The sequence below is a fragment of the Pocillopora damicornis genome, chromosome 2, assembly GCF_964200805.1.
Source record: "Pocillopora damicornis chromosome 2, jaPocDami1.2, whole genome shotgun sequence".
NCBI classification, from domain to species: domain Eukaryota; kingdom Metazoa; phylum Cnidaria; class Anthozoa; order Scleractinia; family Pocilloporidae; genus Pocillopora; species Pocillopora damicornis.
In genome coordinates, this window is record NC_142671.1 from 25,612,041 (window position 1) to 25,630,262 (window position 18,222).

General features: G+C 36.6%; 1 protein-coding gene across 2 annotated transcripts; it reads left to right on the top strand.

Moving 5' to 3' along the window:
• Positions 1-564: 564 nt before the first annotated feature.
• Positions 565-17,858, top strand: LOC113680107 (protrudin). 2 transcript variants are annotated; one of them, XR_016183893.1, is made up of 15 exons: positions 575-846; positions 7,734-7,801; positions 9,573-9,718; positions 10,679-10,737; positions 11,254-11,313; positions 11,986-12,021; positions 12,764-12,876; positions 13,546-13,709; positions 14,827-14,883; positions 15,413-15,440; positions 15,554-15,625; positions 15,954-16,003; positions 16,439-16,520; positions 17,037-17,400; positions 17,513-17,858. XR_016183893.1 is itself a non-coding variant. In XM_027197105.2 (14 exons), the coding sequence occupies exons 1-14, from the start codon at positions 701-703 to the stop codon at positions 17,129-17,131; spliced, it is 1,176 nt and encodes a 391-aa protein (XP_027052906.2). In that variant the 5' UTR covers positions 565-700; the 3' UTR covers positions 17,132-17,858. The 2 variants fall into 2 exon arrangements, 1 of the variants encoding a protein (XP_027052906.2); XM_027197105.2 differs by having other exon boundaries at positions 565-846; positions 17,037-17,858.
• The last annotated feature ends 364 nt before the right edge of the window (positions 17,859-18,222 follow it).

Sequence of the window (18,222 nt, forward strand, 5' to 3'; positions counted from 1 at the left end):
CTAGCTAAAATATAAAATCAATGAACTAATCAAAATGAGCAATCATCCTTGTGTCGAGTGTGACAATGAAGTTAGATCGCGCCAACAAGTCCTCCAATTGGACGATTGTGGTCTTTGGCAGAATCGTACCTGAGAGGCTGGTATGGACCGAACAACATACCGTTTGGCCTCCATAAGAGGACGAGTAGAATAGCGATGTGTTACTTATTCGGTCGCGGCCTGAAACCCATCGGACCAAATTCTTGCGGCTGAGAGCTCTTGTAATGACTAGTTAAACGCTTTTGAAAGGCTATTTCAGATCGTACGTTGAATTAAATAAACATCGTTTGTGTTAGTTGAGAATATTTGAATCAGGTCGCATTTATAGTGACATTTCAATACTGAAGGATTGACGGAAGTAAATACACCTGGAGGGTGTTTCGATGGATCGGTGCCCTCAGCGGTTTCTAAAATTTCGGGCGATGTGACTTGGGTTCCGGGCGACAAGACTTTCGGCGACACTCCGCCGTAGACCATCACGCCATCTCACAGTGATGATCGAGGGATAGGGGTACACAAAGGGGTAAACGAAGGTTACAGGTTACCGCTGTTCATAATGCGAGTAGGTGTTTAGATAAACACCAAACGACAGCCTACATAGCAAACCACACAGTAAATGTCTACGGGCCACTAAGAGTGCCATGAAAATATAGAATTCTTCATGGAGGCCTGCATGGAAGAACCCATGGAGGAAGAGAGAAGCGTAGAGCATTTCGATATAGGTACTTTTGTCCTTAACCACAGAAAACTGTGTCAGCTGGTGATACCATTGATAAAATGGTATGAAAGTTTACTATTTGTGATCAGGTGAGTGCGGTGTATATAACATCGAAGACTTTATTGCATTCGACTCTTGCACACCGCATACGTGTGCTCTGTGTGCTTTTGCATGATGTACCGGCTTACTTAAATATGCGTACACCCGATGGAACTTACAATGGTGCTTATTATCACTTGCTATGTTACATCCCCTTCTCTTAAATTATGTTAATTGAACCGGAAACAAACGAAAACAACAAAAAAACATATGTTCGAGCCAATGTCTAAGATATAAGTATCTTGTATACATTTAAAAGATACTAATCATACTTCTATGACTATATAATATAAAAATCATACTACTAGTGCGAGAATCAGAGGTTAAGTCTTTCCGGTGCTCGAATTTCACGTCCCGAGTGAGATTTTCTTGGACCCTTCTTGGATCCAGTTTCTGTTAAGGTGGAACATTGTGGATTGGCACTTGAGGAGTTTGAGGTTATACTTCCTTGAGAAATGCAACTCAACAAATTGTTTACTAGGTTTTTGGAAGCATTGTTTGGTCTAAGATGGATCCTATTTCTTTGTAGCTGAGCACTAGTTTCAGTTTCTATAATATATGAGCGGGGCGTATCTCCCTGATCTACAACTCTAGCAGGATTCCATGTCTTTCTCATGGGATCTTGTGCATACATGGCTTGGTTCCTGTGTAGTTCAGGGAGTTCCTTAGTGTGCTTGTTGTAATAGTAGCACTGGTTATCTTGTCTCACTTTGAGCTGATTTCTAACTTCTTCTTGGTTCTTTGATGGCTGAATCTTACCAGGAAGTGTGGATTTAAACATTCAGCAATTCAGATGGTGATGGTATATTGGAGCTGAGGGGTGTTGTTTGTAGAGCCAACAGAGCTAAATCTATGTCTTCTTTATTCTCTCTGCATTTCAGGATCATTTTCTTAACCATCTGGACTTGGTGTTCAATGAACCCATGGCCACACGGGTAGTGGGGGGATGATATCACAATTTCAAAACCATATTGGCTTGCCAGTTGTTGGAACACGCCGCATGTAAATTGAGTACTGTTGTCACATTGAAGAGATTTTGGGATTCCATTTTCTGCGAATAGCATTTTTCTCTCATTAGCTCTAATGGGAACTTGAGTAGCAGTCGACAACTATGAGGAACCACAACTGTTGTTCATAGAATAGATCTGCGCTCACTGTTTTCCATTGTCTTGAAGGGATCTCTGATGGCATCATGGGCTCCTTTTGTTGGGAATTGTGATATTTCTGGCAAGTGCTACATGAGTTCATGAGATTTTCTATTTCTTTGTATATGCCTGACCAGTGAACACAGGATTTGGCTCGTAGCTTGCATTTTTCTATACCAAAGTGCCCTCTGTGGATTTGCTCTCAAGGACTCAGGTTCTAAAACACGGCTTCCAAGAAGTATCAGCCCATCTTCTACTGAAATGTCATCTCATAGGGGGCCAGTACGGTTTTAGTGCGGGTCAATTTTCCTCATTCTATTGGGCCAACCTTGTATATCCTGATGGGATAGAAGCTGTAAGGTTTCATCTTTTGCAGTTTCTTCTTTGAACTCTTCCATTTTAGCTGGGGTGATTCTAATTAGGTGGTGAATTTTCACATTCATATCTGGAACTTCAAATTCATCTAATGGTGAAAGGTGTAACAGGGTGTCAGCTGTGACCATTTCTCTTCCTAGAAGATATTTAACAATGCAGTCATAGGGTTGTAGATGTAACATCATTCTTTGAAGATGTGGAGGTGCTTGCATCAGATTCTTTTTGTGGATCTGTTCTATCTGTTCTGTTCTATGGCTCTGACCTTGTCTGAGCTGGGCTTGACACCGTCTGGTGTGTAAAGCATACCAAAGAAATTGCACTCCTTTGTTGTGATAATGCACTTCTTGTCATTGAGCCTGATGCCAGCTTTTCTGGTATGTTCTATGTCATGTTGGTGTATATCATGCTCTTTGTCATTTTTTCCGAAAATTGTAATGTCATCTGCAATGCCAATGGCTCCCTGGCAATCCCGATATGTCTCATTGATCTTGAATTAAACGATATCTTGGCTCATTTGTAAGCCAAACAGCATCCTAAGGAAACGGTATCAACCAAATGGTGTATTAAAAGTTGTTAGGTATGAAGATTCTTCTTCTAATTTGACATTCCAATAGCCATTGTGAGCATCAGGCTAGCTTAAGAGCTTTGCTCCTGCTAATTTGGGTGTTATTTCCTCTAAACTGGGTATAGGATGATGCTCTCTTTTGATCACCTTATTCAGGTCCTTAGGATCAAGGCATAAACGAAGTCACCCATTTCCTTTTTCTCTAATAACCAAGGAGTTTACCCAATCTGTGGGTTATGTTACTTTTGCAATGATATTTTGGCTTTCCATCTCACTTAGTTTGACTTGTAGTTTGTCTTTCAACTCTATGGGCACCTTGTGGGGTGCGTGGACCACTGATGATACTTAGGGATCTAATGTGATGTGATACATATAGTCGTCAAAGCATCCAACAATGCCATTGAAACATTTTGGGTATATCTCTATCAGTTCTTGTTTATTTCTGATTGGTGGCCGTTCTTTCAGTGGTGCATGGCTTCCGATATAATTTGGGCTTTTCTTGCTAGTATCTCAATTTTGAGCTGAAACATTGAAGCTGTTAGTTGGATAGGCCTGGTCTAGTTGATTTGCTCTGAGTGTACAGTGTAGGGAGACTAGTCTTCAGTGCAGTGCATGCTTTTAGACTGAGAATTGCTAGCCCTGAAGGGTCTGTGACATAGAAAATGCAGTTGATCCTCTTCTCTTTGTACTTGCAAGGAATATTTATGGTGCCAAGCTGCTTGATTGTAGAGCTGCCATATGCTGAAAGGACAGCTTCATTCTTTTCCAGTGTTTCTGGTTTGGGATTTCCTTTGTTGTTAAACTTCTCTAAGGGGACTATGCAAAGTAGTCTGATAGGCAAAACATTGCTGTGTGTACCTGTGTCTACCTTTCTCTGGGGATTAATTTTCTGCTTCTTGTCTTGCTGAGTTATCTCAAGTGTTGCAAAGGCTTCATCACATGTATTGTGTATCGAGTGTTGTGTGTCTTCCATGGCATTGACCTTGATGGTACTGATTATCAGGATTTCATTGTCATCATCGTCGCCCTGTCCTTGATTGTGTGAATCACTTTCTTGAAGACTGGCTTTGTTCTTTGGTTGAATTGTTTCCATTTGCTAGTCCAGCAGACAGATTGCCAATGATTAGCTTTGCCACATTTTTAAACATGACGTACTGTAAGCTGGACATTTGTTCCTTGGGTGTTGTTTTCTGCAGTTGTCACAGAATTCCCTTTCTTTTTCTGTATGAATGGCATCAATACTCCTGTCCTCTTGATAGCTTTTACTACTTCCTGCTAGTTTTTTCATGTGTTTACTTGTCGCCTTGTAGCTCCTTGCAATCTCAATAGCGGCTGCACAGGTCAGTGATTTATCTTGGCTTATAAGAGATTTTTGAATATCAGGATTTCTAGACCCCCAAATAAGGTGATCCAAAACTCTATCTTTGACTGCAGCATTATCACGAAATTGACATTTTGCCACTAGAATTTTTAGTTTTGAAATAAAATCGTCCAGTGGCTCACCTTGTTCTTGTCATATTGAAAGTGAAATGTGATCATCGCAGTAAATTTTCCAATTTAAGCAATTGGAAAGAAGAAGCCTGAAAAAAATCAGGGCTTCAACAGGATTCGAACCCGTGACCTCCGTGAATACCGGTGCGATGCTCTACCAACTGAGCTATGAAGCCACACATTGGGAGCGAGGTCAATTTATTGAGTTCATATCTTCCCGTGCAGTGAAATGAAGCTTCTTCTTTCCAATTGCTTAAATTGGAAAATTTACTGCGATGATCACATTTCACTTTCATCTACAACCGCAGTACAAAAATGAATTATTTCATATAAACTTCACATCTTGTCATATTCTTTGTATTATATATCTGTGAATTTGATGACCTGTCTTTGATTCCAGTTGATTCTTGAACTATTCGAAGATAATGGCAGGCTTTTGTCTGTCCTCCTTCTTTGTGAATGTCCAGCTGTTGTATATATCCAGGTCTTCTTCTCCCAACCAGAGTAGAATATAGCTTACTTTTTCTTTGTCGTCGGTGTCTTTGAGAATGCTTGAAAATATAAGCTGACATTTTTGTTTGAACCTTGAGAATGCATTTTTTGGATCAGGAGTGTCCCAGTTAATCTGTGGCATTATGCAAGAGGTAATGCTGCTGTCATGATTCGCTTTTGTTGGCCTCTCTAGTTCTTGATTTAACTTTAGAAATTATCCTTGTAAACTGCTGCTACCATGCAATGTATATAACATTGAAGACTTTCTTGCTTTCGACTCTTGCACACCATGTGTGTGTGTTCTGTGTGCTTTTGCATAATGTGCTGACTTACTTGAATATGCATGTACACAATATAACTTACAATAGGTGATAATTATCATGTGCTAATATGTTACAGTGGGTAACTGTCATGACCACAGAAACGATATCAATGCCTGTTTTCCATGTTCCCAAACTTAACTGAGAATATTCCCCAAGATTCACTTTTCCATCTATCGCTGTGCCCAAAAATTATGTTTGTTACTGTGATTCTCAAAACTATCATTTTCTAAAGCTCTCTGTATTTCTACTGTTAGTAACAATATACATGAAAAAATAATGCAAGTCTGATTGGTTGTAAACAAGTGCATTTTCATGTAATAATGTACATGAAAAAATTATGTGTCTGGATGGCTGAAAACAGGTGCAAATAAAGTTGTGTTGTATACTCTCCCATCAGTGGGAGAGTATAACAGGGTAATTTAGTTTTATCAACTGAGTTGATAACATAAATTTGCCACCATAAAGGGTTAAAAAGGAGACCTTCGAGCATTAGTGTTTGTTCTGACATTAAGGGCTTGAACGCTCAAAACACATCCAAACCAGTCGCTAGACACTTTAATCTCCCTAGTAATTGTTCCAAGCAGCGTATGGCAGTTTGTGGCCTTTCCATATATTTAGGTAGCTACGAAAGCTGCAAAACTCTAGAACAGAATTTATCTTTCATATCAGCACTAAAGAGTGCTTTCCATTTAACTGATTTATCATTTTTTTCTTGTCACCATGTTCCCACCAATGGTGTAGCTCCATTTTCTGCATATCAACACACACACACAACCCACAATTCCTCCATTTCCTCTGAAAAGGGGCTAACACTAGAAATGTCAGCTTTGAAACTCTTTAGGGTAGCCAATTTATGTGAGCAACTCATGTTGTTACCTAGATACTAATAATACACTGGAAAAAAGCACTTGATTCTGATTGGCTCAAAAGGAAAGCATTTTTTATGTAACATGTCAGAGCAAAGTTGTAACATATAAGTGCAAATTACAAATAGCATGCCTAAGTTGTCAAAATTTTGTCTGCCTTGACGTTCTGTAATGGTTTTTTCATGCTAATTATTAATAAGTAACAATGTAATTTTGAGTGCAATTTGGTGTTAGTAGGCACTTGTAAATTTTTCAGACTACAAATTGCTTTGGCTCTATGGGATTTACTCATGCTTATTAAGATTAAATTGCAATTAAAATTATGTTATTACTTAATACACTACATATAAACTCAAATCAGACAATGTCTTGTTATAACTCCCACAAAAAATATCACCTGCATAGCTCTTATAATAGAAGAATGTAGAATGATTACTTGCTCAATAAGTGATATTGTTTAGGTGAGGGCTGACCTTAAAACACCACCAGAAGAGTTGTGGGTGATATTGACAATATAAAGTTTAACAGCCTGAGTGCAATCCTCTTCACCCTCCTTTTCACTTTTCTCTTTTGATGTTGTGAATCAGTCACTTAAGGATCTGGGTTTTCACAGCTGAGTTATGTTAGCTTGTACTGGAAGGGTTTCATATAGACAAGATGATTCTTCATCTCCTGAGTGGATTTAGCCTTTAAATCCCTTCTGTATTTTAAAAGAAACATACTGCTTGTAGGACTTACTGGCCAAAGGAATTCCAAAGATGTGAGTTTTTTCAGCATGTGGTCATGCTAATTGTAGCTTCATATGGTTAAAGTGGCACTAATGTTTAATGCCTTTAAAAATGGAGTCAATGCCATTCTCTGAATTGGTAACTCCTCAATTAGTTTAAAACTAATTTTTTAAAGATTATTGCTTATCAATGACATTATTATTACACTTTCATGTATAATTCTCCAAGAGCTCTATTACTGTCCAACTTCTATAAATAGCATCTTCTCTGAACTCATGATCTCTTGATGGGAAATCATTTCAGGGAATTTGATTGGTAACTGGCTGATAAAGGGTGACCTCTTAAAATATGATGGTTTAATTGAGGTTGAACTAATCTTAATAACAGAAATAATAATAATATTTAATGTATAGGTAGGGCAAGTGCAACTTGTAGTCTTTGAAAAATTTACAACTGCCTATTAACACCAAATGGTATTCCAAATCATGTTTAACTTATTACTTGTTAATAATATACATGAAAATACATCACAGAAAGTCAAGACAGATGAAATTTTTAGAGGGTGTGCATGCTATTTGTAATTTGCACTCATGTTACAACTTTGCACCCTTGTTACAACTTTGCACTTGTGTTACAGCTTTGCACTTGTGTTACATGGGAATGCACATGTTGTCAGCCAATCAGAAGTGTGCAATTTTGTAATGTACATTTTTACACAAGATAACCTCACCAGTATAATGACACTAGTATCAAAAAGGGTCCTGTAAGTTAGTTATACAATGTTTACATTTCAACAGGTATAATTATATGGTATTACAGAGTAAAATACCATATAAAATCATTAATAATATCATTATTTATACCATATAAAAATTTTATTGATATTTTTTAGGTGGCAGTCTTGGCGAATTACTTTTGTCATCATGTTGGTTACAATTTACTTGTCTATCAGTTATCCAGGTAAACTTAGTTAAAATGTAAATGAATTAACCATTTAAGTCTGTCTAGATATTTTAACCCTTTAACTCCCAGATCAAATTTTTAGTTCTCCTTACTGTAAATCATTCAATTCTTCTAATTTTAGTTCAGAGAATTTAGTAGCAGATCAACCAATTATCCCCAAATTGATATTTTTCTTTATTCTCATCACTTACCCGGTTTATATTGCATTGATATTGTAAGGAGAAATTCTGTCTTGGTCACTCATGGAGTTAAAGGGTTGACTCAACCCTTTAACTCCATGAGTGGAGAATTAACAGTGGTCAGCTCCTGCTGATAGATAGACATGTGATAGTACTCAGTGATTTAACTTCATTTAGTATTAAATTTCACATTTCTATAGTGTATGTGTCTAATTATATTGCATTAAATTTTGATATCTTTATTTTTTCATTCAGCTGTGCTAAGTGCACAAAAGCTGAGTCACTTTTCTCATAGAGGGAGAGAAATGTTAGATTATTTATAGAGCTCTTTTATTCATCAGATTTTTGCCTTTTATGGGGCAGACCTGTATAGATAATTGTTCAAAGAAAGTTCTCTGAATGATTAATTACACTTAAGAGCTTATGTCAGCATGCATCAGACAAACGGTGGCAAGTCACCCAAAATTTCCTTTCACTCCTACTTTCATATTTTGTAGCCCAATATGTTCTAATAATTGTGGTGTAATTTTTTTGTGAAAATACATTTTAGTTTTCATATTTAGTGTTCATATTTGAGCAGTCGAACAAAAAGAGTCATTTCTCGAAAACTAAAATATATTTTCACAAAAAAAACTACACCACAACTATTAGAACATATCGGGCTACAAAATATTAAAGTAGAAGTGAAAACGAATTTTGGCCGACTTGCCACAATATTTCAAATTTGTTTGATGGATGCTGACATCCTCTCTTCATGTAGAATCGATTCACCAGCTTGTTTGATCACCTCAGTCCTTACAAGTATTCTCCTATCAGTTAGCTTCTGTAAAATTTCTTGTCTTTTCTGATCTTTACATGTTAAGTCTGTTGGTACTATCTTGGGAATCTTTTTTTCACTTTGACAGTGACTTATGAGAATTCATGTGAATCATAGTCAGCTTAATAAGAGGGGCTGTGACAATCATATGACCATTTAGAAAATATAATTTCTGTTGATAAATGGGGATGGTTTTTAGGTACGTACAGTACACTGAAGACAGAAATATACAGTAGAGTTACTCTAATAGATGTAAAGGTATCTTGCAGGATGAGAACAAGACAAAAAAAATGCTAAAATAGAAAAGTTAAATTTAATCCAGGATGTGCGATGGCATTTAAGACCCTAATTAACTGTTTTCTTTAGATGGGCATGTACACTCTGAACTTGCAATCCTTTGGAGAAGGACATTTTGTAACTCATGCATAGATTACACCCATGTTATGCTATACATATAGAGGTTTCAGTAACTTTTTCCATGAGCAACTAATGATGGTGCAATAGCTGGGCAGCTGTGCCCCAAAGTGAAGCCAAACATGAGAGACTGTGCACAGGCTCAACTGACAGCTGGCAGTGAGAAGACCTACAGGTGGTGGTAGACTGCTGGTGACTGGCTTTTATTGAAACCCCTGTACATATAAATGTCTCAAAAAAAGTCAGCACCCACTGAGTGTCTCAAAGGAGAAATTACACTCTTGTTCATTTAAGTTGTCTGAGTAAACAACTACATGACAATTCTTACATTTATAATCACACAGTATTTTGCTTGCAGCATATGTCGTCCATATACCACTGGTGTATGCGTCAGTTATATTTGGCTTATCTGGGATAAGAAGGCTGGGAAGAAAAACTTCAAAAGTCAGTAATCTCTTGCAAAGAAAAAAAGTTTGCAGGAAAGATGATGATGATTTGAATTTAGTAAGTACATGAACAAATTTAATGCTAGATATACAAATCCCCTCTATTTGTACAATATAGAAAAGGGAACATTTCAGTTGCTGTCACATTAACCCATTAATCTCAGCATTGGCACCTTTTGGTAACTTCTCAGAAGAGGTAAAGATCAGTTCAGTGAAGTAAAGGGGTAATATCATATATGCTATACTCTGTGGCTGCTTTAGTAACCATGAAGGCCCTGCTGGAATCCTGAAATAGAGCAGTGGATTGTGCTCTGATGGAGTAAAAGTGGAGTGAAAGACCTGTGGTTCTGTCTTTTACTTGCATCATTTTGCTTTTGGGTGGATTTCCTCTGTTCATGATAGGTGGATTATTAAGTGATGGATCATCTCCTTGAGGAAGACAGTTCAAATGTACATCTGCAAGTGGCAGTGAATGTGGTCGTATTGATAATGATTCTTTGAAATTGGCTCTGTAACATTTCTTTATTCTATGCTGTATTATATGTTAAAGGAACATGAGTCATACTGTTGGAAATACCTAAATTTATGCTATAATAATATCTTTCAGGTACATTTTTACAGTCAGCACAAAATGTAGACTGAGAACAATAAAGAATGAATTCTAAGCCTGATAACATTTAACTTTATTAATAACCATTAATTGAGGTTGATCAAGACCAAAAAAGCAGACTCCAAACTCCATTTTTTATATACACAGTATTTTGCACTGACAGCTTTTGATCTCTCAGCATACTTAAATTACTCACAGGACAGACTACAACTCTTGGTTTCATAGGTCTTGGTTTGCAGTCATGTGTTTCGGAATTTCAATTAATCACTTTGCTTACATATGGCTAACTGTGCCCTGTCCCCTCAAAAATTAATGTGGAAAAGGCAATCAAATGTAATGTAATTTGAAGACCTGTTGGCCCTCTGATTTCTTATCAGAGATTATAACTTATTTCATTTGTTTTCTTAGGATGTTAAACTGGCAGCCATTAAGGAAGCACATGATCATCTAAAAGAGTACATTAAGATGTATGTATGCTGAGTTAACATTGTGTATTACATTTGCTTTGTGTATTTAATAAAGACATATCTTCAGAAATTAATTTCATTGCAAAATTTAAGAATAAGTTGACCCACTGTTAGCAGATTTGTTAGTTGAAGCGGGTCAATCAACTGCCCATGATCCGCTTAATTATTGCATTACTTGTAGATGAAGAAACAAAAGAAACTAAATAACAGAAGTTAAGTAAATTAAAGGAAATAATTAAAGAAATAAATGAATAGAAAAGTTTTTTAGTTAAGATTGGTGGGAAACATATAGTTTGATCAATTTGATTTAGTTTTATATTCTTTGAGTTTTAGAATAATATTTTCAACATTGAGTGTAGGAATCTCAATTTTCCAGAATATCAAATATACTAGTGCAAAAATTTCTCATGTTTTAAGTCTTTTACAGACACTTTTTTTTCTTGGGAGAATGCCTAGTTCTTATCACATTATGAAATAGAGTTGACTCACTAGTTTTTTTTAAAAATGTTTTTCCAGCTCTGTGCAAATACAGATGGTAGAGGAAACCTTGTGTGAATGCCTCCAACAGTTTTACAGGTAACAATTGTGACAGCTCTACATTCTTGTAAATCCAACTGAGATACATCATATTTTTTATTGTGCCGAAACAGTCAAACTTCCAATGGAGAGTACAGCCTGCCAGTAACTGTGTTATTTCCAAAATGCTGCTCTGGAAATGATAAGTGGGAACCTTTTCAGCTGACTGAAATCATCTCTCTTTTATGAATTTGTATTGTTTAACACCAGCACTATCTGAGTGGGAAGTTTTCTCACCACTGTACAATGACTATTACCGGTATGTTCTTCAATTAGTACATGAACCTTGGTTCTCCTCCAGTCAGGCATTACACTATCCCAACTTTTAATTTGCCATAGAATTGTGAAAGTACATGTACATTTAGTTATGAGATCAGTATAAGATTTATAAGAGAGGATGATTTGGGAAAAGGTGTCAGGTGTAAATCAAAATAAAGACTTCCCTGTCAGTACCCTCAGAGACTTGAAAATATGGTTTGCTGCTTAAAGGTAAACCTAGTAGGAATGACATCCAAAAGACCTTTAACAAAAATCCAACTGCTATATTTGTTTGCCAGTATGAGAGATACTCTGTTTGTTGCATCTTTTCCACTGACTCTTTTGATATTTGTTTCATCTTTTATTTATTCATTTATTTAAATTCTTATTTTGCTTTTGAATTGTTATAAACAGCATTGCCAGATGGGAAGATCCCTCTGTTTCAAAGAGGTATGTTGTCGTTTTCTTTCTTTCTTTCTTTCTTTCTTTCTTTCTTTCTTTCTTTCTTTCTTTCTTTCTTTCTTTCTTTCTTTCTTTCTTTCTTTCTTTCTTTCTTTCTATCTATCTTTCTTTCTTTCTTTCTATCTATCTTTCTTTCTTTCTTTCTTTCTTTCTCTCTTTCTATCTTTCTTTCTTTCATTCTTTCTCTCTTTCTTTCTTTCTCTCTTTCTTTCTTTCTTTCTTTTTCAGAGATAAAGAATTAATTGATTAATTAAATAATTATCTTACATGTAAGTACATAACAAAGATAAAGAACTTGAACCATACAAGGAGTACAGTGAAAAAACTTCAAGTCAAATGATACTGCATAGGATAGGAATAAGAAATGTCTGTATGTTGAAGCATTATTTTACTATGATCACATTTTTAACACATACTTTCCTAAGATATTTATATTGAAACCTTAGTTGTAGGTATTGTGAATTTTGGATGCACTCTATACTGTCTGTCTGAATAGTCCAGTTAATTATTATCTTAGTGGTGTTTGTGTCTAATAATACAGGCCCTTCAACCCTTAAAATCTGACTCAAGTTTTGAACTTGCTTAAGTCAGTGCTGGTGAATTTCCCCTCCTGTTTTGTGTATCTTACTTCAAATCAAGCCGTAAAGGCAGTCAACAATATTCTGAGACAGACTTTCCTTTCTGGTGATAAACATCATTGTTAAAAGAACATTTTTATCTTTACCTTTAGGTGCTTTCTTTCTCTCTTGTTGTCAGCATGCATTTTATTTTTTCTCCCTGGAAGATACCTGGTGACTTTTGGCCTCATACTCACATTTCTAGGCAACTCAGGCTTTAAAGAAGGTAGTCTTTATAAAACACACACTTATGCATGACTTTGATTCATGGTTAATAAAAGTCTTCTTTGGATAAGTTAAACAAGTTGGATAAAGTGCAGATTGCACATTTTTGCCTGAACACAGTCATCATTGCACAATTTTTGTCACTGATTTTTTCCTTTACATTCGTAAAAACCCTAATTTTATGGATGATTGAGATAAACTTAGAGTGGACCTTGCCAGTTATGACTTTTGGCATTTAGAGTGAAGCCAAGAAGTGTATGAAAAATTCGAAAAGGTGTGACATGATATGCTTTTGGCTTAGATTTCTTTGTTTTCATGAAATGTAAAGGTTTGCAAATCACTTGCGCACCTTAATCTTTGGATGAGGTGTCTCTTCCACTGTTTTTGCTAACGCAGGACTTAAAAGAAATAATGAACAATTTTATACTTATTGTGGTTTGCATGATTGGTTAATCTTTTCTTGATTGATAGAGGGAGAGATCCTCTATTTCATTATCTTTTAATCTTTATTTAATTTTATTTTTCATCTTTTATCCATGTCGTGTGACAGAACCAGTTATTGCATTGTTAGAGTAGTTGGTGAAACAGTGATAAAAGGGCTATGCAATAAATGTCTCACTTGTTGGTGGATGCACTGTGAACTCTCATCAATAGTTTTATAACTTGATAGTTTTCAGGGAGGCTCAAGGGAAATTCTGGCTTAGACTACAGCGAGTGAAGAAGAATATTTTATCACAGAACTTTTGGATTGGTCTGGTAAATCCTTGGTTGGAAATCCCTTCAAAAACTCAAACTAACCTAGAAGTAACAGAAAATGATTACGATGATGAATGGGTGAGGAGTGGATTTTCTATTGTATTACTGTTTCATATTCTTGTTTCCAAGATTTTGTACTTGATTTAACCTTGTAAGGGAAAGGATGCACCTTTTTTAACCCAGAAACACGCATCAAGGTGTATACGAGAGCTGGGGTGGTTACCAGTCGTTTCGTACTCAGCTAGGTCGATTCGTAGGCCTTTGTTCGCTCGGACAAAGAGCTTACACTCGAAACGATAGCTTTGAAAATCTTTACGGTGGCCAATTTACATTATCAACGCAGTTGATAAAACCAAATTATCTCGACCTTGAACAACGTATCGGTCCTCAAATTGCTAGTGACTCATCACCTGGAAACCTCAAAACCGTAGTTACCATTCTAGAAAATTTTCCACTTTCCTACTCCGAGAAATCCGCTCTAAGTAGGGGCTTAAATGTTTTCCCATTTCCAAAAACCCGACGAATTTTCAGTTAAGCAAGACGTTGAAAAATTCCTTCGCCGTGTTTAACGGAAGGCCTTTTTCCACGACAAAGAAGATGATTCTAACACCTCGAACAAAGATGCTTTCGAAACACCTCAGATTCGAAAGTCTAAACGCTCATGTAAAATGGTTTTATGGCCAATCAGAGCGCGCGTACTATTTGAATTATTTTATAAACAACAATCGAACTCTCTTGACACGCTCGCGCTTGCAGCGCTCGAGGTATTTTGAGAGAATGTATATTGGGACGGGTACGATTAGACCAGGGGTTTACATACGAACTGACTCAAAATGAGTACGAATTGATTGACATTGGGTACGAAACGAGTGGATACCAAATTTCTTGGAATTTTCTTTCAGTCTCGCTTCAGAATAATTACCGTAACTTACCAAACGTTTCCCGGTCAATAAAGATTTTGACTTAAAATTTGGTTCTTGTGGGTTTCACGGCCTCTTAGGTAATCGACTGTGAGTTTTTATGAAGGAAACACTGCTTGAACCTCGAATCCCATATTTGGGCAAAAATGCAGCGTTGCTTCTGATTGTTCGGCTAATAACCCAACGTGGTTCTAAACAACCTGACGGAATTTAGACATTGCAAGGTGATATGCTTCTGTTGTAAGTTATTTTGATTTTCTCCTCTTTCTTTTCAGTATGATGCACAAGAACAGGAGATATCTCTCTCCGAGGATGAGAATTACGAGCAAGAGGTACAAGACACAACGAAACGAACAATATTTTTCAATGCTGTATTCATTTAAAATCTCAGGCAATCACTGTTTTAGTTTGAAAATCGTCATGTGCTTGTGGGCCTCTTGAGTTTTGTATACTGCTTCTGAAGCTTGCATAATATTGTATCTGCGGGAACCTGTGATAGTTGAAGTCATTTCAATTCGTATCCTTGTAGCGTTTCCCTCAAAGCTGTTTCGGAAGATCACTGTAACTATGACTAAGCAGGAACTAATCAGTAACATAACCCGAACTTTCCGCTGGACTACCCGAAAATTAGATCAATGTTTATGGTAAAATGTAAAACTTGGTCATCGCCAGTGCCCACAGGAGTCTTGCCCATCCTAGTTCTTATCATGATGTATAATTAAATCGAATTGTAAGTGTTCGGTGTGAAATTAAACGTGAGGAAACCGTTTTGTATATTTTAGTTTACAACTTTTGGCTCATGGCTGTAAGTAAGACGTAAAAATATATGATTCATGATTGATATTTTTTGGTAATTCACAGGATACCCCGTTAACAAGGAGAAGTGCAAGTAAGTTAGTGATTTAACTTGAAAGAAATGTATTCGTCGCCTTTGCCATCAATTAAGAATGAGGAGTGAAGAATTTTACATTCTTTCTCTAATTCTATTAATTGTTTTCTCAGAGCGTTTCTCTGGATTGTCTGTGGTGACCCATTTCAGCGACTACCGCAGGAAAAAAAAGCGCGTAAATAGTGGTAATATGGATGTGAAGATTACTTCTGATTATTATGTTTGTAAACAAACAGTGAAACTTAACCAAACGTCATTTATTAATGAGATCAAGAACTTGACAGTGTATTCGTTAACTTCTTCTAATTGCTGCTGGCTTGAATAATAACAATCACGGAATGTTTATTTTGCTTCTTTCGTGTCGCTTTCGCTTTGTTAGATCGGCAGTTTTCTCGAACGCATTACTCTTTATTAGTTGGTGTAAAAAAAGAATTAAATTATTTATACTAGTACTTCCCGTTTTTATTAGTTACTGTAATTTTCCGGTCATGTTGCTTATTATTCTTCTCTCAGTAAACTGTGCTTCATGCGATGTTACATTTTCTTCTCTGTTAAAGAAAAGGGTAAGTAAAGAAAGCTTTTTGGTAGCAAATTTATTACATTGTGTCAGTCAGTGTGCTGTTGAAATGTACTTTGTACAATGTGTGACACGCCTGGCTGAACGGCTTGCTCACACTGTATCATAGTAGCCTGTATCAGGTATCAAGTATAGAAATCGAGAGCATATAATGTAATTATTTTGGAATAAATCAAGTAAGTATTTCAAAACTAAACAAGAAGATCAGCTCATATTTTTTATACTATTAAGTTAGGCACTCGCTGTCTATCACGGAATCGATTGCGAGTAGCAATAGCCAATCAGATTACAGCATATTTGAAAGAAAGCTAGTGGATATATGTTTATAACTCTTAGTTATCTATACTTCAAAATTCAGTGAATTTTTGTGCTTTCATGTTTTATCATTGCGACATCTAGTTACTGTTGTGTCTTTTTGTAGCAATACTGCCGGCATTGCGGAGATAGCTTTTGCTCTCGCTGTTGCTGTAAGCGTGTAAAAAGAGCTGTATTTGGAGCAACTGGTGAGCGAAAAAAAACTTTCTCGAAATTACCCTTTGTCGTTCCTCATGGAGAAAACAGCCATGAAATACCAATGGAAGTCAGAACTTCTCCTCCTCCTCCACTCCCTCCCCCCCTCCTCTCCACTCCCTCCCCCCCTCCTCTCCACACACCTGTCAGTTCTTTAAACTTGTTGTTGTCGTTGAACAAGACTTTTCATTGTCAAGTTTTTTGTACGTGCATTTCAACTGTGTAACTGATGGTCCTAAGTGGTTGAAACAATAAATGTAGAAGAGGCATTAAGAGAATAAAAAATAAATTATATCTAGGACCCCTGGTTTTGTGCAAACCTGATGTGTTGCATAAAGCGGGCCCTGACTTTCGTTTGCCATCACTTATTTTATTACGCGAAAATTAGGTTTATAATGTTTCCAGGAATAACAAACTTTGAAGGGAATAAAGTTACGTATGTTGTATGATGATAAGAATAGCTTATTGGTTAACTCAGCTGATTTGTATTTTTCGATCTTCATGAATAGCACCGGCAGCTTATGAAGAGACAGTACTAGTTTGTAACAGTTGCCATGGCTACCTCATGAACAAAGAAGATGAAAATAAGGCGGACATTTGGTGAAGGACAATGGATTGTTAGAAAACCTGTTCAGGTGGTCGGTCGATTGTAAGGGTATGAAGCTGTTGCGCCTAGTGACTCGAGTAAAGCAGGGAACGGCTGCTTGCTGTTTAAAGCTTTCTGTGTTAGCGACGTGGAAGGTTTTGCAAAAACGTAATACTGGCAAAGGAAGGCCTGGATGGTAACTCCTGAGGAACACTTGTTGATTGCACTGCAAATTTGATGGAGCCGTGGTTCTCCATTTGAAATAAGATTCTTCATGATAAATTATGGTAAAAGTGTATTTTACTGTATGTTTAATTCACATAGCTAATACCCATTAATTAAATGCCCTCTGATTGGAGGAGTGAGAATTCAGATCTTTGTTTGTTTGTTATGTTTTAGGATTCATTACATATTCGGACAAGTGTAGAAACTTTCTTTGTGTGCCGTCCGATAAAGGAGGAGAAACTTTCACGTCCGATATTAAGCAAGTAAAAAGGTGAAGGCTTCTTGTTCAATTAGGTTGCCTGAATGGATAATGTCGAAAATGAAACACAAAGTTTGATCAAACTACTGTGACAGTAGTATCTGTAGAACTGTAGCCTTCTGTTGCGGGACGCTTCAATTTTTCACACATTTTGTCGAGTTTGTCAGAAACCTCTGCAGTTTCTACTGTAGATCAATTACCCTTGCTTGTTATTAATATCGAGTTTAAAATAATAAAGAAAAGAGACAAAAACTCGTAAAAGCTTCTTGTTCTTCCTGCGCGTATGAAAGCAAAATTTAATGAAAGATTTGATGGCAAAGTAGGGGGTATCTCGCACCAGGAGGTTTTCAACGAAACATGATTAGTGGTTTTGTTTCTTTTGTATTGCCTTGATTTCTGAAGGTAAACTGAACACTGACGTGGAATAAAAAGGGAGAACTTTTCCTACATTGTATATCAGAATAGACTATTAATTGAAAGTGAAGACAAGCACGAATGAACCTCTGCCATCATGACGCCAGTGTAGACGTGTTGCAAGTTTTTTTTGTGTGTGAGAGGGTTTATCTGAACTCGAACTTTCATCTTGTATGTGTTAAGACAATTTGAAATTTGTGAACGAGTAACG